The 27,927-nt window shown below is 39.7% G+C and overlaps 3 protein-coding genes across 5 annotated transcripts in view; 1 reads left to right on the forward strand and 2 right to left on the reverse strand.

Annotated features, from left to right (window-relative positions):
* Window positions 1-1,288, reverse strand: part of LOC108885977 (retinoic acid receptor gamma-A) — a 61,704-nt gene extending 60,416 nt beyond the window's left edge. Inside the window, exons 1-2 of the mRNA XM_018680538.2 lie at window positions 1,141-1,288; window positions 690-746 (exon numbers count right to left, since the gene is read on the reverse strand). The gene's annotated coding sequence lies outside the window, so the exon portion shown is untranslated. The remainder of the gene's footprint in view (window positions 1-689; window positions 747-1,140) is intronic.
* Window positions 1,289-2,760: 1,472 nt separating this feature from the next.
* faim2b (Fas apoptotic inhibitory molecule 2b) lies at window positions 2,761-6,787 on the forward strand. The gene is made up of 12 exons (XM_018680590.2): window positions 2,761-3,021; window positions 3,693-3,741; window positions 4,098-4,165; window positions 4,278-4,342; window positions 4,466-4,519; window positions 4,637-4,687; window positions 4,804-4,843; window positions 4,950-4,987; window positions 5,108-5,195; window positions 5,305-5,400; window positions 5,654-5,707; window positions 5,801-6,787. Exons 1-12 carry the CDS (start codon window positions 3,007-3,009, stop codon window positions 5,948-5,950), a joined length of 768 nt encoding a protein of 255 aa, XP_018536106.1. The 5' UTR covers window positions 2,761-3,006; the 3' UTR covers window positions 5,951-6,787.
* Window positions 6,788-7,275: 488 nt separating this feature from the next.
* LOC108885978 (RNA-binding motif, single-stranded-interacting protein 2) overlaps window positions 7,276-27,927 on the reverse strand; it is a 28,293-nt gene continuing 7,641 nt past the window's right edge. Inside the window, exons 2-14 of one of the 3 annotated variants that reach the window (XM_018680545.2) lie at window positions 24,757-24,920; window positions 19,663-19,721; window positions 19,100-19,191; window positions 15,871-16,028; window positions 15,610-15,689; window positions 15,373-15,482; window positions 15,131-15,174; window positions 14,847-14,940; window positions 14,593-14,643; window positions 14,297-14,407; window positions 14,046-14,126; window positions 12,387-12,474; window positions 7,276-11,321 (exon numbers count right to left, since the gene is read on the reverse strand). In XM_018680545.2, the coding sequence (XP_018536061.1) occupies window positions 12,394-12,474; window positions 14,046-14,126; window positions 14,297-14,407; window positions 14,593-14,643; window positions 14,847-14,940; window positions 15,131-15,174; window positions 15,373-15,482; window positions 15,610-15,689; window positions 15,871-16,028; window positions 19,100-19,191; window positions 19,663-19,721; window positions 24,757-24,920 (1,125 nt within the window). In that variant the 3' untranslated portion in view covers window positions 7,276-11,321; window positions 12,387-12,393. Of the gene's footprint in view, window positions 11,322-12,386; window positions 12,475-14,045; window positions 14,127-14,296; window positions 14,408-14,592; window positions 14,644-14,846; window positions 14,941-15,130; window positions 15,175-15,372; window positions 15,483-15,609; window positions 15,690-15,870; window positions 16,029-19,099; window positions 19,192-19,662; window positions 19,722-24,756; window positions 24,924-27,927 lie in introns of all 3 variants that reach the window. The other 2 variants (XM_018680543.2, XM_018680546.2) reach the window with 2 other exon arrangements.

Raw genomic sequence — 27,927 nt, forward strand, 5'->3', positions numbered from 1 at the left:
TTCGGTCTCCAGCTTTCAAGCCACTATGGACAAGAGGTTAGAAGAGTGCTAAAGAAAAATTGGACTCCACCTTCTTATGAAGATCATGTGATGTCACCCAATGCTCCAGAACAACTGTTAAATGGACCTTGAAGAGATAACCTTTTTCCAGTATAGTTTCTAAGGTTGTATCCTATGACTCAGATACATATACAAGGTAATATGTAAGGTAAATAGGGTAATATTCCTATTCACTATAGCATATACAAAGAACCTCGCTTGCATGTCTGTGCACACTTTTTGAGTTGTAAAAAAACCCAAACACCTCATAGATATAAACTATTTCCCTCTGACCCACTCAATAAAGGCTTGTGTTTTCAAGCCAAACAACCACAACTATAAATAATTTACTCATTTTAGTTGGACGTTGGGTTTGAAATGTCTTCAGCTGTTTTCCACACCATTAAGTTTTTACTAAGGTGTTGTTGGGTTTTGTTTTAGTGTTGAATAAACATTACAACACCAACAAAAGAAATTCATTTTGTTTACCTTGTAAAAACTTGTCAGATGAGAAGGCTGGGACTGAACAGCAAGGATTAAAGGGAGAACATGCATTTTGTTTTAAGTACGAGGTCAGGCCTTTCATCTGTGTGTGTCACTTCCCTCAGCAAAGAGGCAAATGACAAAAGTAGTAAAGTGTATTTACTTACCGTGCGACAGATCTTTTCTCGACACATAATGGATATTTTCTTGTCTTCTGATGCCATCTGGTGGCCACGAGATGGAAAGGAAAACAGAATTTCACAAATTAACATGTTATGTGGACTGAAGATACAATGAAGTTTATCAAAGGTACTGTACATATCCTTTAACACTGCACCAAAAGAACCTCAGGTTTAAAGCTAAAATCTCCATTTTCATAACAATGTATCATTAGTGACAACGTGAAAAGAACCTGACAGTTTGAGAGGGTCGTGATAAACCTACAGGGAATTATCACCTGAATTTTCACCTCACTTCGTCTTTATGGAGCTCATAAAAGCCCCGTGTTTCAGCTTGGCTGTTCTGGTTCACCCTCACCGCTCTCACTAGCTATTTTCGGCGGAAAGACCTGTGAGGACACTGTGCACGACCTAGCTTGCTAATAATTATCGGACTTACATTCGCCACGAGGCCAGAAACACAACTCCAAAAGAGTGATAATGCTCCTCCACTACTGCTTGGTGTGCTAATAAACAAATGTTTGCGACGCGATGTTTCAAACTTGTTTACAGGGGAAGCTGCTACAGGTACGTCGGTTTGTTGCCAAAAGTTGTAATGATGTTGTGCGGTCATTGCGTGATGACGTCATTACGTTGATCTATTTAGCCCCCCCTTTTCCCCATTCCTTCATTTTCTCCGCGCCAGATGGGATTTTGATTTTCGTCTCGTCATTATAGACATTAATACCAGTTCTGTATTTGTTTATTCTGCGCTTTCTCGTCTGTGGAACTCACTCTTAACACAGACTAATACTATGTATCAAAATCACTTAAGTCTGATCTTTGATGTAATGCTTGAATTAAATCTTAGAGTCACTCCTCCAGACTTCTTTAAATTGACATTCAGCATCAAACAAACATTTCTATTAGATATATTTCAGATATTGTAAATATATATATCATATGCTCATGTTTTCCACAAGTTTTAAATAACACTTATTAAGGGTACACATATGTGGAAAAGACTGTACATGTTGGGAGTGATCTTTACCACATAATGATTGATTTGTGGAAAATAAAATCAGTTGTTAACCCAGTTTGAAGGAAATCATTCCAGTTTATGACTGCCAAATGTTAGTATCTTAAATATTTTGTTAATGTCCATTGTAACTAAGTCTTTTTTTTTGACAGCCACAAATTATTTTCAACTATTCTTCAGGTATATACACAAAATAAATGGTCATATTTTCTTTGGGCATTTCACATTTAAAAATATCTTGTAGGGCGTTGTGAATCCCTCTCCAATAGTCTTTGATGATGATCCCAGAAAATATGGTAGTGGTTTGCACTCTGGTTTCCCCAGTTTCTCCAGCAGACAGACAGGTTTCTCCAACGGTGGGATTTCTGATCTAATAAAAGATCTTAAACTGCCCTTCACCCATTTCTTAGAGCCAGTACATTTCCATTGATGGCTCCAAATGTTCTTAACCTCCATCTCATTAATCTGCAGTGCCTCTTACTCAACGAGTGTCTTACACAAAAAGATGATGATGTCATAAGTTTACTAAACCTGTTTTCTTGCTGAATCTTAGGATTATATTCACGGTGCAGGACTTAAACAAATGGATCCCCATGACTATCTGTTGTTGGGAGTACATTATAGTGTAGACGAATTCACAATGCACATGCACCTGTAGTTGGTTATGTTTTAATAATATATTCTTTTACAGTATGACTGTATACTGATACGTTACATCTGTGTCTCCCACTTCCTTCCAAAGTGGAGCAAAAATTGTTATGTAACTTATATGTAATTCAGATATGTAAGTCCTTTGAGTCACTCTGGTGAGCACTAGGATGATTATCTGTCCCAGAACACTGTTGAGAAGGTTTGTGCCAGCAAAGAGACATATTAACAACACCCCACCCCCCACCCCTTTTTAGCTGCAACAGTGGTACAGTCTGGCTTCATTGTCAATGCTTTAGGACTACCTGGACATTGCCAGAACGACCTCATTAGGCCGAGGATAGGGGTGGAGCAGGATCAGGGTTAGAGAGAGATTAACCACACGGAGGCCTATAAAGCTTCGGCATAATCCGCACACTGGGAGGTAAATTCAGAGCAAGAACTACTCTACAAATAACATTTTGCTCACAACTTGCTGTGTTTTGGACCACGCATACACCATTAAGTAAGAGAGGAAGAGTTGAGAAATTTCAGATTTGGGATTTAAAATAGCTGCATATTACAAAAACATTTTGTAAGTGACTCCGGAATAGTTTCCCTCATCATCAGGAACATAAAGGAGCAAAAAAGGGAAGAATCATGAAAAAGGGAAAGGTATGTTTTTAACTTTCATGTCTTATGGTTACATGGCTACATAATACATAATGTAGTAATGGATTTCTTTAGATCCATGACATTTTAATGTAATTTCTTGAGTGTGTCATTTGAATTATGATAAATGATAGTGATTTAAATTCTCTAAGGATCCTAAAATGAGAGAGGCACAAATAACAAAGTCATGGCTTTGATTGTAATGGTTATAGAGACATGGCTCTTATTCTATTTCTAAGGGGAAACTCTTCTAACAGCAACATCACAGTTCAAAATCAAACAATCACTGATCAAATAATGATATGAAATTAAAAAGTTTAGTAATGTCTTGGCGTGGCTGAAATTGCTAATTTGAATTGATATCAGCTTCTCTGTTGTTTAACTATATCCTAATCTGTGCTGGCTACCACGAGATGGAGGCCCATCATATCCATCCTAATCCTTTGAACTAATCAAACATGGAGGCTGTTTGTGGACAAATCTGTTGTGGAAAATAGTCTGCAGACAGCTTTAACGTTAGAATGTATTGTGTCATTGACTCTCCGCTGCCAAATAACTTCAAAGGAAAATTATTACCATGCTGCTTCACAGATGTGACAGTAAACATGTTTTTTTACACCGCATGGAGAATGTAATCACAGATATGTTAGTAACACTAACCTTGATTCTTCAAGCAGGTAGCAGAGGGCAATGAGCCCCCCAGCTATCAGGAGGCAACAGCAGGTAAAAAAACAAAAAACAAAAAAACAAATCTCCTAATAGTTTGACATAACTCTATTAGTTACAGATGTACAAACACAGACTATCATGAAACAAAATAAGTAACAATCATAATTATTAAGCTTTATAATATTACACTTTATTCAATGTTACAAGTTTGGACTTTGTATCACATATGTGCTAAAAAGTGCAACTTGTACACATTTACAATCAAATATCATGTTAGTACTCAAACCTGCCTCCCACATTAATTTATCCGAATGATTCTGCAGTATCATAATTTCAAAAAAACAACATGTTTATTGATTGATTTATTCTCAGCTTCATTAACATGTCTCATTCCTGCATCTTTTTGTCAGGCTATGAGGAGATGCAGGCTCAATTCGCCTGGGATGAGAAGGTCATCAGGCAGACCTTCATCAGGAAGGTATTGGAAAAAAAATACATATTAAAACAAATCACACCAACGCAGGAAAATACATGTCACAGTGACATTTCCATCACTTTGACATGATGTATCTCCATCCTCTCTCCTGCAGGTCTATGCCATTCTCATGGTTCAGCTGCTGGTGACTGTGGCAATTGTTGGTCTTTTCACATTTTGGTAACTACTTTGGTTTTTCCTCTGCTTATCTGTGCCATTATTTTTTTGATAATGTTTTTGATTGTGCCACTTTCATCAGGGTATGAATTACTGATCAAATCCATTTATTTTTTGTGTCTGCAGCGAACCGGTGACGTTTTATATTCAGACTCATCCCAACTTGTACATGATGTCTTAGTAAGTGCAAACACATCATAACATCACAACTTGCAGCACATTATGCATCGCACATTCTCACTCTTTTCACTTACATTATTTATCAAGTTTTGTATCATCATCTTTTCTCCCTTTTAGTCTCATGTTCTTCATCACTTACATTGCACTGTCCTGCTGTGGAGATCTGAGGTAATGTCTCTTTACAACATAAATAAGCACAAAACTATTCATGACAGCACATGAAGGAAGCTGTTTTGACATAAATGTGTAAAGACGTGGTTGGATTTTCTCTCCCACCTCAACAGGAGGCAGTTTCCCTGGAACATCATCCTGTTAGTTCTCTTTGTGAGTATTTCATAGTATGAAATGTGGCCCATTATACTACAATACAGTGTGGTCTTTACACAGCAAACAACCTAACCGTGGCTTCCTTTCCTCTTTTCCCTCACAGACTGTGAGCATGGCCTTCATGATGGGATTTGTGTCGAGGTAAATACACATTAGGATGTAGGAGTGCATTCGTGTGTGTGCATATCTCCATCGAAGCCTTTCTGAGGTGGAGGAGAGAGACAAGGACTGTGTTGATAATTGTGTTCGCTCTTCCTCCAGCTTTTACAACACCAAATCAGTGGTGCTGTGCCTGGGGATCACAGCTCTGGTGTGTCTGTCTGTCACCATCTTCAGCTTCCAGAGCAAGGTGAGAAGAACCAAAATTATAACTTCAAACTGCTTTCAAGCAACAATGCAGACAGATGTGGGCATGATGAAACAAACCCATCATGTGGTTTTGCTCTTGCCTATTGCAGGTGGATGTCACATCCTGTCAGGGCGTCCTGTTTTCTCTGTGCATGGTCATGCTCTTTTGTGCCATCACCATCTCCATCGTCGTCCCCTTTGGATATGTAAGTTCACCTCCTTCGCCTGCTCTCATACGATCCATTCGGCTCTTCTAGAAGAGGTCTGAAATAGCTGTGATTAATGAGGAGTTAAACAGCAGTTGCAGGTTAATTCCTCAAGTACTGCTGACTGTATTTGTATCAAGGTATTAGCCTCACAGATTATCTGGCAAAGCAGTTTGCTGTCCTTCTTAAATTAGCATCTTGCTATCCTTCTTAACAGTGTTTTGTTTTGTAATGCTTTTTTTTTGCAACACAGGTTCCCTGGTTACATGCTGTTTATGCTGTGACAGGAGCCATCCTATTTACTCTGGTGAGAATCAGATTCATAAATACATATTAAAAAAAATCCACCCCACTGAATCTCATTTACTTAATTTTTGTATTCCATCTCTTTCTACTACAGTTCCTGGCATTTGACACTCAGATGCTATTAGGAAACAAACGCTACGCCATTAGTCCAGAGGAATATATTTTTGCCGCCCTCAGCATCTACTTGGACGTCATCTACCTGTTTAGCTTCCTGCTAGAGATCACAGGAGAAGGCCGCGAGTGAACAATCCGCACTCTAACTGAACTCTCAAATGAACTTGGATTTGTTACTCTCAAACTCAAAATATCAAGGATATAAGGTTTCTGAAGAATCACTATGTTATATGTTCCTTATATATACGCATCAAAACTATACAAGGAAGTGAGAATCTGCTGGTTCTTTGCTTATGGTTATGTAAATCTTGTCTGTACAATCCTGCTACCGGTTTTGTCCTGACATTGCCAATATCCGTCTCATGCCTCACTGTAGTTGTTCACTGTGCTCCGGCCATTCCTGTTAGTCTGGTTTTGTATTACAGACGGGGTCCTTTGCGACCCCCACCACCCCACAGTGTGTGTTTAAACAGTCATTAGGCTCATGAATGGATAAAAGCAGCCATAGTCACAGAGTTGAGTGTGATCAGTTTCCTTGGCCGCGTTACTGTTTATCTATCACTGAGCCAAAAATGAAGATTTGGGAAATCTGCACTTTCAAGCTCAGCAGGGTTGAGTTTGTTTTATACTTGTTTTTTTAACGCACAGCTTTGATGTTTTACTGTGTGTGTCACCTGAACCAGCAGATTTCAGCTAACTTCCAGACTTAAGACTGAAGGCAACAAAGTCCAACAATAAAGGGAAAACGTGTGTAGCTGCATATAAGTCATTTAGAGATCATGTGGCCTTTGGGATGTGTCCGAAAATTTTTAAGCATAGCTAGTAACACTGATGACCAGGATGTGAGCATTAGAAATGTTTTATCTGTATAGTTAAAAAAAAAAAAAACTGGATACAACATGTTAATATTTTTTTAAGGACAACGAGTTGTAGATGTTTAATCCTGTCATGATTAAAATAAAACCAATTCATGAACAGTGCTGTGCCTGGGTGCATATGAACGATAATAAATGGACACCTTCATTCCAAGACCTTGCAGAACTAATTAGAAACTCTGGGAAGCTGGGGGAAGCTTTAGGGTGTTTGTATGTTCTCCTTGTGTTTTCTCCCATAGTCCAAAGATATGCAGGTTAGGTGAACTGTAAAGTAACTGTAAAGGTATGAATGTAAATGGTTGTCTGCGTGTGTTAGCCCTGAGATGGACAGACTGATACCCCTCCCCTCACCCCAGTGCATGCAGGGATAAACTCCAGCAGAAGAATGTGATATGTGATAACTCACATGCCCTCAAGACTTACGATGACATCTACCAGTAACTGTCAATGCAGGGCTCAGCAGCTCAGCTGGATGTCGTCCTCTATAGGCCACAACCAGACTCACAGCTGTTTGCCTTGTTCTTGTTTAACATGCAAGCAAAACCTTTTTGAAAAATGACGAAAAACACAGTCCACCCGATCATTGAAACAAGACTTTTATTAAAAAAAAGAAAGAAAAACTGACATATTCAAATTCAAAGAGAAAACCAAGAAAGAAGGAAAAATCTTATCTCAATCAATAAAAAAAACACAAGTTACAGACAATTTTAGCAACTCTGGCACAGGAAGACAAAAGTAGCCAAGTGGCTTTGCAAAATAACCAAATATCAAAACCTCTTTCCTCTAACAAAACTGTACAAAATGAGTTCTTGTATAAATAAGAAAACTGTTCGCAAGCAGAGAGTGAGACGAGCCCGGCGTATTTTCAAAATGCCTGTGACACATAAACTTGGTTCATACAGTGTTGAGCAATGAGACATGTTTTTAGTATTTCCTGTTCAGAAACGTCACATTTCTGAGTTACAGTTAAGTAAAATACAACTATTTCAACAGCCTATTAGCAAAAATAATAGTAAGCTATTTAGAACATATTAGTATCATGGAGTTATTATTTAAAATCAAACAAATGAGGGCCACTAGTATCGACTAAATTAAAATAAAAGGAGACATTTTGAAAATCCTGACTGGGCAACGTCTAACCACCTGTTTGGAAATCCTGTTTTAGCAGCAAAACATTTTGAAGCTATGAAATAAGCCATCAGATCTACATTACTATGGACTAAAAGAGCATTTTCAAATTGATGTGGACTAAAAATAATAAGTGCAAGGAGAATTTCTTTTTCAAATATTGTGTACTCATACAGAGTACACCACTGATCTTAGTATTCCTATTTAAATGTAAGGTCCTCTCATTTTTCATGATGCAAATTCATTTTGGAGCATCATGGTTTCCTGTAATATTATCTCTGCTAACAAGTTTGTAAAAAATAAGATAAAATAAAAATAAATAAACACTGTATTGTAACAAGTGGTCATTTCATAGTTTCAAAATCCTGTTTTTTGTATTAAAAGTGATGGCTAATACATGGAATATCATTTCTCTGAACATATGAACAATATCCATGACATTTTCCTTCATGGTGCACTGAATCTGAAAACTTGCTAGTCACTGTGTTATCTGGACAGGTTATAAATCATAGAAAAAAAAATCAAGAGAACACACAAGAAGAAACAAACAGAATGGTGTAAAGAGTGAGTGGAAGGGAAAAAAATAGACTATTTACAAAATTAGCTCTCGTGTAACTCTCACCCCTCATAAAAGCTGCGCTCTGTATTCCTCCAGGGCGTCTGCTGAAGCCAGTAAAGTTCATAATGAGCCTGTTTACATGCACTCCAACACTCCATTACGTAGACTGAGAGAAACTCAGCTCTATTAACATGTGGAAGCACAACCAGATCATTTCTCAAGTTGTTCATGTTGAAAATCAGCTGAAATATTTTGATATGTCAGGGCCCAAAAATGTTTGTCACAAAACCCTATGACTGCCATAATGTGGACTGTGGAGCATATTGTGTGCATGTAAACACCCTTATTGTGATCCATCTCTTTCTGAATCAATCAGAACCGGGAAAGAAAAACATGCATTTTAACCAGCTACACACAGCAGATGATCGTCTGTGGATGAGAGCAGTTTATCTGTGACAGAGAGCTAACAGGAGGGTGGCTACAACATCTTTGGTTGCAGAAATGAACAACAGAAACACACAGCAAAAAAAAAAAAAAAAAAAAAAAGATGTGTAGAAAAAAATTACAAAGACAAAACAGAGTCAGAATCATCAAACTGCGAGCCTCGAGAAAGACGTTATCACACGCAGCATTTTTTTCACTGGATTTTCAAACACAAGCGGTCAAAGAGCGGGAAAAGAAGCTCCTTGTGACCCTACAAGCTAGCTAACTCGACTGACATGACGACTAACTCGGTGGCGTTCAAACAAGCCTGTTGCCATTTCCGTAGTATTTACAACTTAGTGTCAATCCTGTGAGAGATCAGGCAGTTCATCCAGAGAAAAAACATTAAGGCTTAGCTAAAAATAGTTTTTGCAGGATTTTGGATCACTCTCAAATTCATTCAGACTTGCTGTCTCACTAAAGGCTGTAAGAATCATCTTTAATGGCACTTCCATGGTCTAGTGAGCAGTCCTTTGTAAAACCATTATTTCTATTATCTACATATCTACAGTTTTTGATGTCTGTATAAATTAATTCAACATATTTGGATGTACTGTATGTGATGACATGAGCTTCACTCGTCACGCTGACTGAAACATACCTGGGCTCGAATGGACGAAGCCACGCGACACTGACGCAGCATCAGTATGAATCTTATTGGATCAGCGCTAAATGAAGTCATTGTTTGGTTCAGCTCTTCTCTCTGAAAAAAAAAAAAGGCTTTCCACAAATGGGCCCGATGTAATATAAGGACGACACAAGGGCGGGAAATTCATGCGGAAAAACAAAAACTCGATGTCCACAAGTAAAACAGCATCAATCCCTACGTGGAAAAAGGCTAACGTCTACTCTCTAGGAAAAGCTAAAATCTACAGCTAAAAATCTAATCTACTTCAAAGATAAAATCAAGAAATAAGGCAAATTAGCACAAAGGTTTTCAAGTGACAGACAAGAAAAAAAACAGAAGACATTTTACTTTCTACAAACTCAAAAAAATCACTGACAAGAGAATCAAACTCAGGTGACAACAGCAGCATTGAAAAAAAAGACTTACAGCTCCCTTTCCTTTCAGACAAATTATTCTCAGGGATTTTGTTAGTCTTTTATGTGATTTCCCTCATTGCGTTCGCTAAACTATATCTTAATTTAGTAACTGCATTGTTCTTTGTACACATTAATGTTTCAGTAATCTAACTGCTCAGATCTAAAGCATGTTCACTTCATCCCTTTCGACAAAGAATGAATTTAATGATACCTGAAGGTTTGCCACTACAAAACCGCTTAAAACCACTTCTCATGGACGAGGACGTAACGTGGAAGTTACATTAAAACAAAGCAGGACGACTGTTAGTTTGAAGAGGTGTCGCTTTGATGTGTTTTTTTTTTTTTTTGATGGCTAATACAGGACTTGAACTGAACTGAAAGTCATCCAACCACCAAAAAAAGAATAATTTTCATGAGCAAAATATTAGAGCTCATTATTAATGTGTGGAGTAAAGATCCATTAAAGTCCATTTCACCTTGTCTTTACAGACTACAGTATTAAATAACTTCTTTTCTATAAATGTAAGTTTCAATGATCTAAAAACTCTAAAAAATAGAACTATAATTCAAATATAAATAGAAATAATTGATTGTCTTTTGTTCACTTATGAAAGAATGGTTTAAAATTTCAAAAACAAAATGAATTTGACTAAACTATAAACAGTTAATGTTATTTTATCATCTGTGCGTGAATAGAAATCTCTGCAGCAGTTACAGGAAGAAGTAGCTTTAAACGGTTTGCCTCCCACGGTTAACAATGACTCGACACATCAGACCAGCAAAAGTGTTTGTGAAGTTTTTAAATCTGTACAAATTGTTGCCCCCGCTGCTGCAAATAGAATGTCAAACAACAGACATCAGGAAATAAAAATAAAAGTTTGCATATCTTACAAAAAAATAAAAGACACATTGTGTTTCAACTCTTCCTTGAATCACTCTGAAACGTCCAGAATGCTTTTTTAAAAATAAGAATTTGTTATATTACGTGCACAAAAATAATGCTCTGTGTCTTTTCCTCCTCTCTTAAGTTTTTTTTTTAACTTCTTGTTATGTTCCTTTTTCAGTTATCAAAATAGATCAAAGCTTCTCTGAAGAAGATTCCCACCTTTGGTTGATCAACTCTTGAGGATGTGAGCAGAAAAGTCCAATGAAGTAAGTGTTGTCCTTTTTCGTAAAAAAAAAAAAAAACAACAAAAAACAAAAAAAAAAAAAAAAAAAAAAACAGACACACACACACACACACGCACACAAACACACACTCACATGTACACACAAACGCGCGCATACACATGTTCCTTTTTTATCCATGTTCAAGTCCGGGTGCTTGGTGATGGTATGGAGCACAGATCTCTTCCAGCTGAATCCTGTTTGGTTAGATTCATTTCGTGCCCTCGGCCCCACCCTGCTGGGAGCTGAAAAACACGCAGTATTGATGCACTGAACCTGCTCAAAACACACAGCTCGTAGTTCAGAGGACATTATCAATTTGCTATCCACACACTTAACTACAGTAAGCTAGGCAAATAGCATTGTCAAATTGCCAAGTTGCTACATTGAGTTTCTTGAATAATGTCGTTATTGCATTATTAACCCTCACTGGCAAATAAAGGGGCTTTGTCACTACATCTGCTTTGTAATAAAATAGCCATGGTAGGGTTAGGCATTGCGCTTGTGGCATCAGATATCCACTATATGCCCATGTTTCCAGCTTTCACTACAACAATATCCTCAACATGGTGGTCAAAAGTAAGTCAACTTCATGTAAATATTTCTAGTAGTATTCAAAATCATATCTAATCATACCTGTTTAATATGCATGTTAATCTTAAAGCAGAACCAGTTGAGAAGACAACTGTGTTGAGAAGACAACTGTGATATAATATGAGTTATTATGGCGTATATAGTCGCAAACAATTGCCTATGTGCACATTCTGCAGACATGGAGCAACACTAGTGCTAGGCTGGTAGTACATATAGTGTGTTTATCTGAGCTTTTTCATCAAAAACAGCTGGCTGCAGCTGCTGTTGCTAAAACAAGTAGAACTACATTTGCAGGCTGAAAAACCAAAACAAGGAGTTGAAATGCCAAAACACTCAGTAAAAACAATTTATTTTCCATGAGTCTGTCAGTACAACTAAACCCTTTCACACTACACTCATTTCTACTATTAATGCAGCTTTCAGGTTTCCTATTTTCCCACCGTTTTCCTGGTTTGATTATCCAACAGTACACTGCAACACTGTTTTGAAGCTAACAGTGTAGACCTCATCTGTCGGAGCTTAGCACAGGACCACACGACTCATTAACTTGGCCCTCCCCTCAAATGATGCTAGAGCCCATTTCAGCCAACCAGCGCATAAGCTGCACCATCCCTCTAGGTCTTTGACTTTAAATTGAAATGTTCCACCTAGACTACATTTGAAAGACACCATCCTACATTACAGTAAACTGCAGTAATAATATGTCAGCGTCCTACCTTAGCTTCACTTGGTGTGTTGGTACGAGTAGTTTGTGTGTTCTGTGGGAGTCTCCATGGCAACCTGTTGCTGTTGACCACCATTTTCCTGAAAAAGATGACTGGTTAAGAAATTTGGTAATTAATGATCCTGTGTCAGTTAAACTGATTTTTATTAAAGATCCAATAAAGACGACAGCCTGTATTTTCCCACTGCCCTCCCCGTGTGTATGCCTTTGTGTGGATGAACCAAAGAAGTCTGATTTTACAGATGGAGTATGCTCATTTAAAGTAAAGCCAGTGTATGCAACAGGACGTATTTACTAAGGGACATGCCTAACATGTGTAATTTTTACCTAATTAAAGGAGAGGCTGAAGTTCATCAGTGAGACTAACCTCTAACCCTTCACTTTACTCCAGCCTCTCTTCTCCTACCTCCCACTTGATCTCTTCCATCCAATCACAGCCTGAGTTCCTGGCTTACTACTTACTACCCTCTTCCCATTCATAAACCTGCCCTTTTTCTCATTCACTATGTTGCTCATCCCACAGTCTCCACCTTCCAACAAATGACTCAAGACTCCCTGCAGGTTCAGATGTCCTCCTGCTGAGCGCTCAGCAGGATCTGCTATCAGCAGCAGAGAATACAGACTGTGCCAAGGTCTCAATAAAATAATTCCCCAACTCATGAACGGCAAAGGCTTTTCAAGCTGGATAATGGAGGAGCTTATGATAGACCCATACTGCATGCTGGGACAGCACACTGTGCTCCATCACAAGAGGAAAATTACATGGTAAATGTATAAGTAATATAATTACCATTAATTACTCAAGGAGAAAATGAGGAAGACATTACTGCATTCTTTACACAAGTTTAATTCTGCCTATCACTGGGAGCTACAGCACAGCAAAAAAGCAGTGAAAAACTTGATATATGACAAAACATATTTGCAAAAAAGTGTTTAAATGGCATTATCTAAATGTTTTCTATTACAGTAAGGAAATAAGCAAACAAAAAAATTGCTGCTAATGTGGCCCTAATCTTTGTTCACTTGAGAATGACCTGATTAACATTTCCCATCTTCTAAACCTCAGATCTCATGTAGTTGATGACATTGGTTTTGAAAATTTTATTCAAAGCTCTATTAACTGACCTTTTAAAAGCTAATTACTGAAAAACATGGTGGAATTTAAGTAGTACAGGAGGCAATTATATCCAGAAGATGCGAGCAAGTGCTGAATCTGAGGTTCACTTAAAGTTAGAAATGTAATAGCAATATTGAAGGAGAAAAATTATCTTTCATTGCATGTTTCTGTTTCATCTTTCCAAAATGAATACACCAAATCACCTTCTGGCATGTGAAAAAGACAAAATCTCTCATGCAATACTGTTACTGAAGCCACTACACCTGCTTCTACCTGTTATAAAATACCACACAAACCCTCAGGGCACATGCACACTGTTCAGCTCAGTAAATCAGCCAGTTGGCAGTTTGAATAGTTACCTCTTCCATTTTTGTTCCTAAACTCTGCCACTCCCTAAAACAAATATGAATGAGACCTAGAATGTCTTTTTTTTTAGTAAATACGTCCCTGAAAGAGTTATAATCAATGGTCATCCACTTAATGGAAATATGAGAGTTCAAATGTAAGCAGCTGAGGTCGAGGCTAGCTCCATACCTCTACTGGGACACTGGAGGGAGGCACTGGGGTGTACTGGGGGATGTAGGTCCCCTGCATAGTTGTGTTGGCCGGAATATACTGTAGGGAAGGCAGAGAGGAAAACACAAATTGTGTGTAGTATTCGACATGAATAACTGAACTGAAAGAAAGTCAGCTATGGGGGATTATTTTCTGCTTTGTGCATTGTGTCTCTCTGTGTGTGAGCATGTGTGCATGTGCGTGTGTGTGTGTGTGTGATGGGTACTGACTGTGCCCGTGCTGCCCAGGGACAGGTGGCTTAGCTGCTGGGTGAGAGGTCCCATCATGGACGTGGGCTGGATGGACATAGCATGATCCATTGTTGGGGTAAGAACTGTACCCTGAGAACACATAGAAACACACAAGTATAAATGGCGTCTGAATTATTGTTACTCATTAAATCAATAAAAAAAGTAAGAGGGCAACGATGACTGTACATATTAAATTACAGTTGAGCTACAGTGTCTGGTAATAACCAACCGACCAAAAAGAGATTTTTGTTAAAGTATGAAGGGAGGATACTCACAGCTGGCTGCATGAGGTATGACTGATGGTGCATCCAGGACGGGCTGTGTACCTGTAGATCAGGAAACACAACATGAAGCTCACTCTTATATCTGATCTGTGTGAAGAAGAATCCTGGGTAAATACTATCAGTGCTGCAGACTGGGGTCCCTCCTGACTGTCTGTTAGCTTATATAATATGGACTCTGTGCAATTAAAGTGACAGAGAATTTATACTTTTTAGTCAGGCTAAAAACAAAAAGAGAGATGTCCCACCTGGTAGGAAGAGACGGGAGAATGCATGTAGGGTGAGAGGGAAGTCTGGGCGATCATTCGGTTTGGAGGCAGACTGTAGGGCGAGGAGTAGAAGCTGCCAAACAGACAGAGCAAAGTGAGAGGGGAAGCATGAGGACAGGCGCACCATGTCAACAATCTCTGGCCAACATTTCTATGTTCCACTAACGCCCAGCAGAGGGCACCACTTCACAGGAGCTTGAGTACTGCACTTATTTTCCTGTAGGGTTGGGACTGTTTTCAGTCAGTCTGTGCATACCACTCACCCATTTTGTAACGCTGTGGGGTCATACGCAAGCGTCATTCCTCCCTGGGAAAACAATACACAGGATTCAGAACCAGTGAGGTCATGCAAACACCGGTGCAGGCTGAACTAATACAGTCAGCTAACACACATGGAAAATGATCAAACTGAGAACTTTTAAACAAGCCCTCACTTTAAGGAATGTTAACATGTGAAGACAGGAAGCTAACTCTAAGAATCGAGAGTTAAAACTGTCCATATTACCGTGTCTCCGTCTCTAGCCCAGGGCCTTCCATTCTGGAGGTACTTCCCCTGGTTCTGCCTCTTCTTCTGACCTCCGTCTGCAAACTTACATAATAAGGGCTCTGTGGGCACTGCGAAGGCAACAGATCAAACAAGAGAGTGAATTCAGCAATCACTGTGGGGAACAAAAACACTGCACTCTGGCACCAACAACAACAATATCAGGTTCCTATAATAAAAAACAAACATTCCACGCACCAGGCACTCCTGGTGGAGTCTTGATGAATTTCCCATTGAAATGCTGAATTATGGCCTCGCACTTCTCTGTGGACTCCATTCTGAAATAAAATCAAAGTCAAATTCAATCCGTCTCGGGGAGTGCTGTTTACGCTGGGTTTGGATGAGCCAGAACTGCACTCAAGCTGCTTTTTATCTACAGAATAAACTGAAACTACTAAACTACTAAAATCACTATGGGTCACCATGGAGCACATTACAATACATTACATCAGGACTGACCTGGCAAATCCCACACCGCGGCTGGTCCCATTGGCATCTCTCAGGATACGTGTGGAAATGACCTGGCCAAAGGACTTGAGCATGCTCTCCAGCTCTTGCTCGTCCATAGACACTGGCAGGTTGGAGATGTAGAGGTTGGTGGGGTCTTGCTCCTGTTGCTGTACAGGAGGTGGATATGAAAGTCAATTCACAAATGCCATAAAGCCATATATAGCCATAAATAAAGAGGCGTGATACTGATACTTTTTTGTTTTGCTGCAATACAACTACAGCAGCTATTCACACTGCTCTCAAGAGTCTCACTGGAGGATATGAGCTAAATGTGTTTATATGTAACATTTATTTTGGCATGACACTTACAACATCGTTGCTACTGCATTTGCATTTGCAAATGGGAAATTTCTTGTCGCTTTCAAAATCTTTTTCACACAGCAAAAATTTATGTGTAGGCAGCAGTGTGACCTGTCTCTCCATCCACACTCGCTATCGCTCTTAGCATATTAATGCTTCATCATATTCATGCACCATGTCAAGCATCATTTTGTAATGGGAACCTGATATGTATAAAATGTTTCTGAGCAATTAGTGCCTGAACAATAAACTGAAACCCTGTATAATGTGTTACCCATGCCTGTCCATGTGTCATTGCCTCAGGTGAGCCTGTCTGGTTTTTAAAAATCCACATGCACACTTAAATATACTGACACATGCAAATTATGAATTTGTCTGCTGAGGATAAAGTCACACATTTTTGGTGGAATGGTGTAATTAAGAGATCTCCGTAGCTGCAAGTAAATTAAAGAGGAACAATTATTCAGGCTTATTTTATGGCACTGGCTTGAAAGTGAAACTTTGTGTGACTGTGCAGAGGCAGACAGGAAGCCAGGCATGAAGTTAAAGAGTTCACAGAGCAACAGGAGCCTGGCAACCAGGAGAAAAGAGGCTGGGCTAAAAAGAGGGGAAGGGAAAACAGAGAGTGAAGGAAGAGGATAGAGCGGAGGGAGGGTGGGAGGAATGAGTGGCTGATATTTTGCACACAGGGAGGGAACTGACAGAATAGGAAGTGGTGGGAGTCTTGAGTAATTCTGGTAATGAAAGAGGAGGATGAAAAGAGCAGAAGAGGAAAAAAGAACAAATGAGTGTCTACTGATTAAGAGGCTCTTCTCTTTCATCAACGTATCTTTTATCGCTATCATTTTCCATTTTCTCCCTTGCTGCAGCCTGATAGCTCTGCAAACTGCAAATAATAAAGGTTTTCAGTCGTGCATGAAAGAAACAGTCAGATGCAAGTGGAACAATTCAGGTTATAGTCATTTGAGCTAGACTGATCTAGGGGTCAAACAGGAGTCTACAGCCAATATACAGATGCTAGTACAGGTTTGCACAAGAGGGTGAGGGTGTTGATCTGATGTACTGAAGTATTTATGGTGTTAAAAGTGTGCCACCAGCTATCTTAAATGAAGATTTGTTATCTATATGAGTAGCCTCTGTTCTCAGCCATGAGCCACCTGGCGAGGAGATAACCTATTTTCTGTGATTGTCGTCATTCTGGGTGCGGCAACACGACCATTATGTAACACAGTGGCACACTGTAGGAGGTCAGACGCCGCACAAGACTAATAGAGTTCAAGGCTACGTGACAATGGGATAAAAACTCCCTTGCTTCTCTTTTCGGTTTATGCTTAACCTCAGCTTGAACACACAATATCCTATTTCACATTCAAACAAATATTCACCCTGTTGTACATTTTAAAGACGCCATTGTGTGTTCAGTGCATTCTTTTACGCCAGGCCCAAGGTGAGCCATGTGTGCTGAGGTGTGTCTCTGTGTGTTCGTCGGATTTGCCTGCTCGTGTGTGTGCGAGTGGCGCATGTGAGCTGACGTTTGAAAAGGGAGGTGCTGGGAAGTAAGAAGGGTTCTATTTTTAACTCTGCAATTGTTCCCCTGCCCCTGTGCACACGGCTCCTTTGGGCCCGCAGCCTGGAGCCTAGGGTGGCCCGGTCAGGGACCGAGTGTACTCTTGAGGACAGTGAGTGCAAGGTGTGGCTCATTGTGTTTGTGAACAACATTCTGCAGCAGCCATGGTGAAGGTGCAAACAGGTGAGGCTGCACTCTGTAGACTCTGATACTGAACTCATTTTAGGTTACTGCCTGTTTTGCTGACCTGAAGTAACCCAGTGACTCGGATGCAGCTGTGTATATTTGGGTCTTTATAGTGGTTATCAACACCTCTGACTGAGCACATGTTGTCTGGGTGAGTCAAGTTTTGGTGTCCAGTTGCACTTGTTGGGTATTGAAATACACAGGATTGTGTGGCACTCTTACAGAGGAGGTGCAGTGAACTTAGACTCAGGGTTTAGTTGCACCGGACTGGTTCAGGTCAGCTGGCAGCATGGATCTGTTACAGTTCTCCAGGGCTGGGCTGAGGGAGACCCTGGTGTTACATTGCAGTGGGTCTGTTTGGGTGCGGGACAGAGGGAGGGGCAGGGACACTGGGGTGGAGTGTATTAAGTGCTGGTGTCAGCCCCAGGCCTGGGCCCAGACGATGGACAATGCCAGCCTATTGTGCCTGTCCCATTGACAGTGGGTGTAGTGGCACCCTCCCCTGGTTTCCCTCAATGGGGAGCCTGAGAGCCAGAGGGATCAGCTTAATGGGCCGACAAGAGTTGCTTTGACTGCAGACATTTGGACAAAGAGCTCAGAACAAGCGCTACAACAGGAGCAGGTTAGCAACATACACAAGCACAGAGACGAGGGCGTGAGGGGAAAGGAGAGAGAAGGTAGCGAGGAGGGCGATAAAGAAAGAGGAGACAAAATGAGAATGAAAAGAAAGGCAGAAAGGATTGATTATTTCTGCTTATAACAAGTCTAGTCTGCGACTTTATCCTTCTTGCAACTGTCCATTATGGCCGCAGGTTCACCCAATAAAGTATAACGGAACACACACCTCCCTATAAACCAGAGTTTGTCTTGTTCCGTTGCCAATAGGACACTTACTGGCAACCAGGCCACAGCATGTAACAGTTTACCCTTTACATGACAGAGAGGACAAGTGTGTGCTTGTGCAGAAAGGGACAATGACTCGTGAGGGTCAAAGTTTAGCAGGAGGCTCTTCAGAGATCAATATATTTCAGAAGAGGACCAGACAAGATTGGATCATTAACCTGATGGTGACTGGTAAATTTGCAGGTAAAGGAAGTGGTTGTTGTATAGTTTGATAACTCTTACTTTGGCCATCTGAGCCTGGACACCACTGGACTTCAGAGCTGTAACAGCTTTCTGTGCTGCTGCTGGACTATCAAAGTCCACAAAGCCATACCCTGTAAAACAGACAAATTTGTGTTAAAACCGCTTTGACATTTTTTGTGAAGTAAAACTATTAGCTTTCTTCTGATTAGACGAGAAGATCAACACCACTTTCATATCTGTCTGTAAAATATACAGCTAAAGCCAGGCGACAGTTAGCTTAGCTTAGTGGTAAGACTAAAAGCAGGGGGAAAAAGCTAGCATGATTTGCAGCTAGATGTTTGTGAATCTAACATTAATTAATTAGCTTTACAGTTGCTTTTTAAACATTTGGACAGAGCAGCTTTTAGGTTGAGCTAACCGAACTGATTCCTGGCTGTAGCTACATATTTAGCATAGAGAAATGAGAGAGCAAGAAAGTGAATAAATATATTCTCCAAAATGTCAAACTACTCCCTTAAATAACCAAAACAGCCAAAACCCCACAGCATGAGTGAAAGCAAATTATTTCAACTTAAAAAAAGAGTCAAAGTGACGCAACTCACCTTTACATTTGTTGGTTGTTTTATCCAAGATGGCCTTGGTCGACACAATCTTGCCATACCTACAAGGACACACAAGCATACAGAAAACAGGATCAATGACAGATGAGGTGACTGTGGGGCAAAGGGAGGAATCTGCTCTTACTGCATACATACCAATCCTGCAACACTTCCTCAGGCTGCATGACTGCAGGTGTAAACATGAATACATACTCCTTGGCGCAATCAACTGTCTTTTTTAATGCGATCTCAAGTGTCACAGAAAACTTTGTCGTGCCTCCACTCTTCTGTTTTTGTCTACATGTGGAGGCTGTTGTACAGTAACTCCATTCCCTGGCATTGTTTTCAACAGACAGGAGACAGTACCTCAGGGCCAAAAACAATTTGGTCTTAAGCACACATACACATACACACCTCTTTCTTAAATACAGCTCTACTCGCTGATATTTTTGGCTTAAATAAAGCTTAAAAGTATTGTCAGTAGCAGTGGCTACTGATTTTCAAAGGAACTTACTGTATGCTTGATACATTTAACTGCTGACAAAAGAAGTCATATAGTGGGTGAAACATAAGCCAGTGTCCTAACCTGTTATTTCAGTCCGTTGATGTCAATAGAAAAACACAAACAAAGGCCAATCAGCAAAAGAGGAGAATCGATTAATGCATTAATGCAGTATCATAAAACATTAATGGCATAAAAATCAGCCTAAAAGCAGTAAATGCGAAGAGTTATGTAAGATGTGGAGACAAATGGAATGCAGCGTTATAAGACGGTGCATCAGCGCTACAGTATAATAGACCTGCCCTTGTCTGGTGAATTTAGCCAGTGAGGGAGGCTGGTGTTCCTCTGTTTGGGCGACATGGCGTCTGGGCGGAATGTACACTGTAACCTGATGCTTCACCCCTCTGGTTCGCCTTCCTTCCCACCACGTCCCTCTCCCTCTCTCTGTTTTTCCACCCTTGCAGCGCAGTGCACCGCTGGGTCCTACGCTCCTGCCTCGTCTCGGTGGACATTTGCCCAGATGACTCAGATCTGACTAGACGGTCACAGCAGAGACCTGTGTCACGACTGACACCAGAGTCTAAAATATTTAGGCTAAAATGCTGCAGCCTTATCTCTTTTTAGTTTTCTAATATGCACACACGCACACACACACATCTAGACCATACATCTTTCTATGAAACAAAAACAGTCACAAATCTGCATGTGAACAAGGTTTATGTTCTCGCTTCAGCTACCACAGTCGGCCATAATTGGATGGATGCATTAATCGCATTACCTAATAATATCAAAACTCATTTTGCTCTGCTAAAATGTAAGTGCAGGACTCACTGATCTTGATTATAATGAATTTTAGCATGAAGAATAGATACACTATAAGGGGAACTTATTCACTGAGGGCATTAATAATTCATCATCCATTGCCAAATAGCCACATGACCTATGGGGCTGTGTTTATAGTTTCCCACTGTCATCTAACAGCTGCAAAGTGGTCATTAGGCATGAATATATACACAAGCTTAATGTGCTTTAACCCGTTCAAGTCCAACTGAAATGTCATGTTTCCTTTAGCTTTATCTTGGGCACAAATCTAGAGACAATTTCAGACTCAATCACACACACTAAATTTACTGTTTACTATTGCTGAAGAGACAAGAAAATGACCATAGTCGTGGAATTTAAAACAAAACAATATATAGCACATGTGAGTTTCAAATCAATGAATCAACCATCCTCTTTACTAATATTAGGAATGAATTAAGTGGAACTGACTTGCAAAACTTCACTGGTTTCATTTGACAGCATTTTCAGGAACAGTCTATTTTCACTGATATTAAGCCTCAGGACGCACAATTTTAGAGAACTTGTACACACACACACACACACACAGCCCACTGAGACATATTTAAAGCCATTATCTTCCTTTTTTGAAACAGTGTTCCTTCGTGACCTGTGATTAAATTTAGTCACAAAAGAAAATGTCTGATTATGAAAAAACTATATGAAGCACAGACAAATGTTTGGTATTTACAAGCACAGTACAAGTTCACAATCCCAGACACACAAACATATATGCCAGCTGTGCAAATCTTTTTGTGGAATATGTGTAGTGACTGTATTGTGTTTTTCCTTTTCTTTTCACTGTCCAATATATAAAACATCAAAACAAATGGTTTGAAGATGACTTGTCTGAAGCAAAATGAAAGACAAAACAAAAATCATACGTTACATTTTGCTTATCTCAAAGCCAAAGATCTTTGGAAACTGGTATTCCTCCTCTGGCCATTGGGGTTGGCAGATTCAAAAGTATTCAGGAGTAAAACAGATTGTGCAAGCTGTGTGATTTTACAGAAATGGAAAGAGAGTCCCATATGTTTTGTATGATAATTTAGATATGCACAGTATAAATATATTGGAATATTCTGGTGTAAGACGACCACAAATTGAAGTTGATTTTGATGTGTTTAAGCTTTCTGATTTAATTAAATAACTTAATCTAGTAGTATTATTATTCTTATTCTGATTTTTCAAAGTAAATGTTTTTGTCAGTAATTTGTGAATTTTGCTGTAGACCACAAAAATAATTGGTTGTCTTTATTTTTGGACTTTTTGTGGTATTGTCTGAGCACACAGTATTCTGAATCAGGCTTAAATTAAGTTGTGTTATCCATTCAGCAGGGCAAAGTTGCATGGTTTATTAAAAACTTTGTTTATATCACCATAAACTAACTGAAGGGCCCTTACTATGATTATCATTGTGATGATAACAATAAAAGTCACCATCATGAGCTCCACACCACCACTGATTTACCTGCTCTGAAACTCATACATCGGGACTGAAAAACCCTTTGGTCAAAACATTATTGATCAGTTTGAGTTTTCATAAGAAGCATGACAAAGAAAAACAAAAGCTGCGGTTCATGTTTTCATGTTTTCCCTAACAGAGACTCCAGGAGAGTTCAAAGGTCTGAAGGCAGTGACTGTGTGACCCTGGGCTTGCCTCAGCCCCTCTGCAGTGGAACATCAGCCCACCACACTGTGGCGGCAGGGACTTAAAAGACAGCTATGACCCATATACGGCCGTCTGACATTCTTTCCCAGCAGGCCATGCTACTCTTTTCCCACTCATTTAAGTTTCCCCTTCAAGGATAGGACTCCCACCCACCCCTCAAGCCTCCGTCCTCTCTCCACTTCTCTACCACTCCACAATGACTTCTCTGTTAGTCTCCCGCTTTTTAAGCTCAAGTCCCTGTGTTGCACAAACCAACCACAGATTTAAGATTTTCTTTGATTGTTCAAGCTTTGCCAATCCATATGCACCTAATCTGCAATATTAACATGATTATCAGTTACGAGCCATCTACATTTGCTCTGTGGATTTGATGTTTCCTCAACTTTATAGGGTCAGAATAGTTGAAATGGGGAATGTAACACAAATGTTACAAAGGGAGCAGCTGTGGTGTTGATCACAGTATTAACAAGGTTTTATTAGCAATATCCACTGCTTGTTTAGGGAGGGGTGCTCTTACTGTGAATGATCCGTGGAAATTACCGATGCATGGCTAAAGTTCACAAATCATTTCTGTGACAGACAGTTTAACAGAGCCCTGACCTGCAGCAGCCAAAACCAGTTTGGGTACTTTATTACTTATTCTGCATTCATGTTTGTAAAGCCAACATACTATAGAGGATAGGCTATTTATATAAGGGTAAGGCCTCAGAAGAAAGTGGAAGGTTAGATCAGGACATGAGGAGGCAACATGATGTACCCTTCTCTGGCCCCCCTCCCTCCTTCCTTACCCCTGTCTCATCCTTTTCCTGACTCTCTGCATTTGTTCTCTCATTCCTCTATTTCCCTCTAAGGCGATACCATTTTGCTGACAATTTCTTGTGTTCCTATAATTGTCAAGATTTAATCAAACTGGCTTTAGTTGTGGTAATTCAGCATCCCTATTCACAAACCACTTCTCCTTCCTTCCTGTCTAAACAGCTCCTTTTTCTGAACATCAAATTATGGCCTTAAACAATTTAATTTCATGTGTCCAACAGATGAAGAGCAACACTCCACACAGCACAGATGTTATCTGCTCATGAGAAGTTAGTTTCAACATGACTCTTTCTTCAATTTATCATCAAAGATATCTAAAGAAAAACTTGTTCCAGTTAACGTGGACAGGAATGTACAACCAGCTGCAGTCACACTATAGTTTGATTTAACATTCATACTAACAGCATGGCCAAACCTTTGCCTTTTTTGATCCAATCAACTTTGAACGTACAATAAAGTTGTAACAAGCCTGAAAAAAAAAAACAAATGGCTGAACATACACTGTGCCAGAAACCACTGCCTAACCTGATATAACTTTACATTTATCAACTGGAGATCAAATACTTTAGCCCTAGGATATGCCTTTTCTTCATCTAAGTGATATTTTATCTTTGGCCTATAGCTTAGACATTATTGAAAATGCTGGTGGATGGTCATTTGGAGTCTGTAAATCTCAAAGAGGTAAAAGAAACAGTTCAACATTTATGTGAAATACACTTATTCACTACCTATCTTATCCAGCTGGAGGCAACATTACCTTAGCTTAGCACAAAGACTGGAAGCAGGGGGAAACAGCTAGCCCGGTTTGCTCCAAAGTGCAAAGAGTTGAAAGACTTACATAACGTAACTTTCTTGATGAAACAACAGATATCCGTCCACCCAGGATCTCTGCTGGTTGCTTAGCACCTCAGCGAGACTCTGGGGAGTCAATGTCCCTGACTGTTGTTCACTTAGAAACAGTTATAGTGCATAATTCCTCATAAAAACACAAAGTGAGTTGTTGGTAGGTGTATTTTCGAACTTTGCACCGAGTCAGGCTAGCTGTTTCCCCTTGCCTCCAATCTTTATGTTAAGCTAAGCTAACCTGCTAATGTTCCTAGCACACAGACATGAAAGTAATATCAATGATCTTATCTAACTCTCAGCATGAAAAAGTGTATTTCCTTCTGTTAATCCTTTAAAAATGGGACTGTGGGCTATGTTGCTTCCAAATATAAATACTCATTTGAAAAAAAAGAAAGAAAGAAAATCAAGAAAAATCACTCACGGTTGGCAGAGTTTGACCAGGTCTTGGTCCGTGGTTCCCGGATGGAGGCCGCGGATATACAGGTTTGTTTTACTCAACTGTTCCCCTCCCCCGCTGCTGCTGTTGCTGCTACTGTTGGTGTTGGGACTGGGGGGTGCCATCTGGTGGCCGGAGGACACATAGGCCTGCTGCCATAAAGAAACATCAGAGTAAGTTTTATGTGCATGAAAATTTAACAGAAATCATTTTTGTAAACACCTGATGTTCTTGAACAGTACATACTGGACAAGTACAGTATTTTAAGTTTTTATCCAGGGTGTAAAACACTCAAAGGAGTGCTGAGAGATGTTTTAGAGATAGAAAGCAATCCTGCATGAGACAGATGATTATATGGGAGCTGCGAAAAATGATATCATACAGCCCTCATGTCAACACTCACCAATACTGCTTTCTGAGGGGAATGTGGGGCCTCTTGGCTGTCTACTCCATATAGGGGAAAGGGGCCTCTTATGCTTTCTTCATGTTGGGTAACTTCTTTTTTGGAACCACAAAGAAATCTTGTGGTGCATATCAAAACCAAAGATTTAAAGATCTCCGACCAACATTTAGTTAGTCTGATGATGCAGAATTAAATAACAAACTAGATTCTGACTATTCTTTTACAGCACTTATTTCTCAGATTTTACTTTTACTGAGAAAAGCAGGTGATACAACTGATCAACGAATCATTCGTGCAAGCTTGTATTTTTTTCTCTCCTAAACTTGCAGAAACCTCAAGTTTAACACTGTAATGTGACAGTTCCTTCTCAAACAGTGTCTAAAGTTAACAGTTAACAGGATCTGGAGTGGCAAGACGGAGAAACAGAGTCGGTCCAGGTTATATACAAATTTCTTTATTAAAACAAAGGAAAATTCAAAGTACACCGGAAGTTCATTGCGAAATGACAATACATAGTAACATGTTCATGTTGTAACCTGTGTACTGACCTGATGCTTACCTCTACCACTTCTAAACCTCCTCCTCACTTCTTACTTTTGGCTTCTTTTGTTCAGTCTGTGAGGTTCCAGCGCCAGTGAATACTGGTCATAAACTATGGCAGTACAACTAGTCGATGACTCACCACTAGGAACATGAAAGGCTGTTGCGAAACAACCAGTCATCTCATCTCATCTCACTATGGGATTTTGGCTCTCCTTGGAGAACTCAAACAAAAGATTGTGTAACCATGCACACAAATATATTTCATTGGGATAAATGTGGTTTCATTATCACTTTGCCTGTCAAGAACCCAGAAAAAAAGACTTGTCTCTCCAGGAATAGATCTACTGGCTGTTTTCCAAATAAGACTGAGGCAATAAATAGCAGCACTTCAGTACAGACCAGGCTCACCAGACCTGGCAAATGTTGTGTCTGTTTGCTGTGAGAAAATGACTTTAATCACATTAATTTAACAGCCAAATGCTGCGTACAAAGGAACGTGAACAAATATGCTTTCTGGCGGAGCTCAGCAGGTCCCCGTGAAGCTGGAGTGTCTCACTTGAGAGACAGATTAGACAGAGGAGACAGGGGGACAATGGGTTAATTTCGGGAGAGAGGACAGGGTCACCAATCAGAGTACTGGTGTTTAGGAAAAGCTCAGCAGGAAGACACAGTCACACCGGGACCACCAGGAACATCAACCAATCCCGCTAATTAGACGCCATCCGTAAAGCACAGAGCCCCCTATAAAGACAGCCCCTCTGACCTCTATTTAGCCAGCAGCACGGCAGCCGCTTCAACAACAACAGACTCATTCCTCTGAGGATAATCCTCTCTTCGTCTACCGCTGAAGAAACCTGAAAAGTTTGCATGTGTTTGTTCATGTCTGGTAAGATGGAGACGCGGGCTGCTCAAAGTAAAACAAAGAAAGGAGGTGTCTGTCTTTGCTGCTTTCATCTCATTCATTCCAAGAATATTTATGCAATCATGTCCGCGAGTAAGAAGGCACAAACAACAGGATGTACACACAGGAGTGGACAGAAAATTCAAGGCATTTTCAGATGCACTCATGGTGGTGTTTAGTGACATTTAATCATTCTAGGTTGCTTTTGTCATGTCAAGAGACCATAATGAAATTCAGCATTTTTTAAACTGAACTCTAAAACCAACACCAACCTAAATATCCATCTTTTTTATTTTATTATATTATCAATATATGTAATGTATTTGGCATTTTTGTCTTTATTTGCTGAAATCAAAACAGGGGCTAAGTGGTTATATGGTATAGAAATAGAATTAGGCTACAAGAGCTACCCAGAATTTGTGTTCTCATTCTTGCTTAAAGAGAGAAAGATCCAGGAGGAACTTTTGCACTTAATACAAGCAACAACACAACAAATTATAGCCTAAAAATCAACACATTTTTGGCAGCATCAACAAAAATGACACATAATAAGCTTCCCAAAGACAGTATTTGTTGCAAATCTATTGAACTGCATTATTGCATACAAGTGTTTTTCTCTTGTGTCCATTGTCCATCTCCTGTGAATTTGAATAATAAATAAACATCATTAATTTATTATTATTATTATTATTTTAAAAAGATCTTATTCATTTCTGTCAGTCCAGAAACTTTTCATGACCAGTGGAAAACACAGCCTGCGGGGCAAATACAGCACAAGCCTGCCTGCAGGAGTTTATCTGTCTTGTCACAGTATAATTCATGATGAATACGTTTTTGGAGGCAGCTAATTTGTGAATGAAAGAACAGGACAGCAGAGACCTATAATCTCATTCACACACTCTTTACCAGAATGCCAAGTCCCAGTCAAGCTCCAGACTGTACCAAGAGCACATCATTGCAACAACACCCCTTAAATCATCCGGTCGACAACCACACACATGCAGTCATGCATACACATACACAGTCCTCGCACACATGCAAACACATTTATACTGCTACAGCATGCCTGATTTTAAAAATATTGAGCTGCATTTAAACAAATATATTATTTGTGACTTTTATTATGAAAATTTATTTGAACCTCTTGTTATTCTTAAAAAACTGAAAAGGTTTAAGTATGGTTGGGATCTGAGTAAGTAATTTGGTCTAATAATGAGTTAGTCATCACTGAAAAATAATCAGTGATTACAGAAACATGAAAGCTCACATTTAACTACAAATTGGTACAGAGGAAATTCTAACATGTGCT

The sequence above is a fragment of the Lates calcarifer genome, linkage group LG12 (genome assembly GCF_001640805.2).
Source record: "Lates calcarifer isolate ASB-BC8 linkage group LG12, TLL_Latcal_v3, whole genome shotgun sequence".
Classification (NCBI taxonomy): Eukaryota; Metazoa; Chordata; class Actinopteri; family Centropomidae; genus Lates; species Lates calcarifer.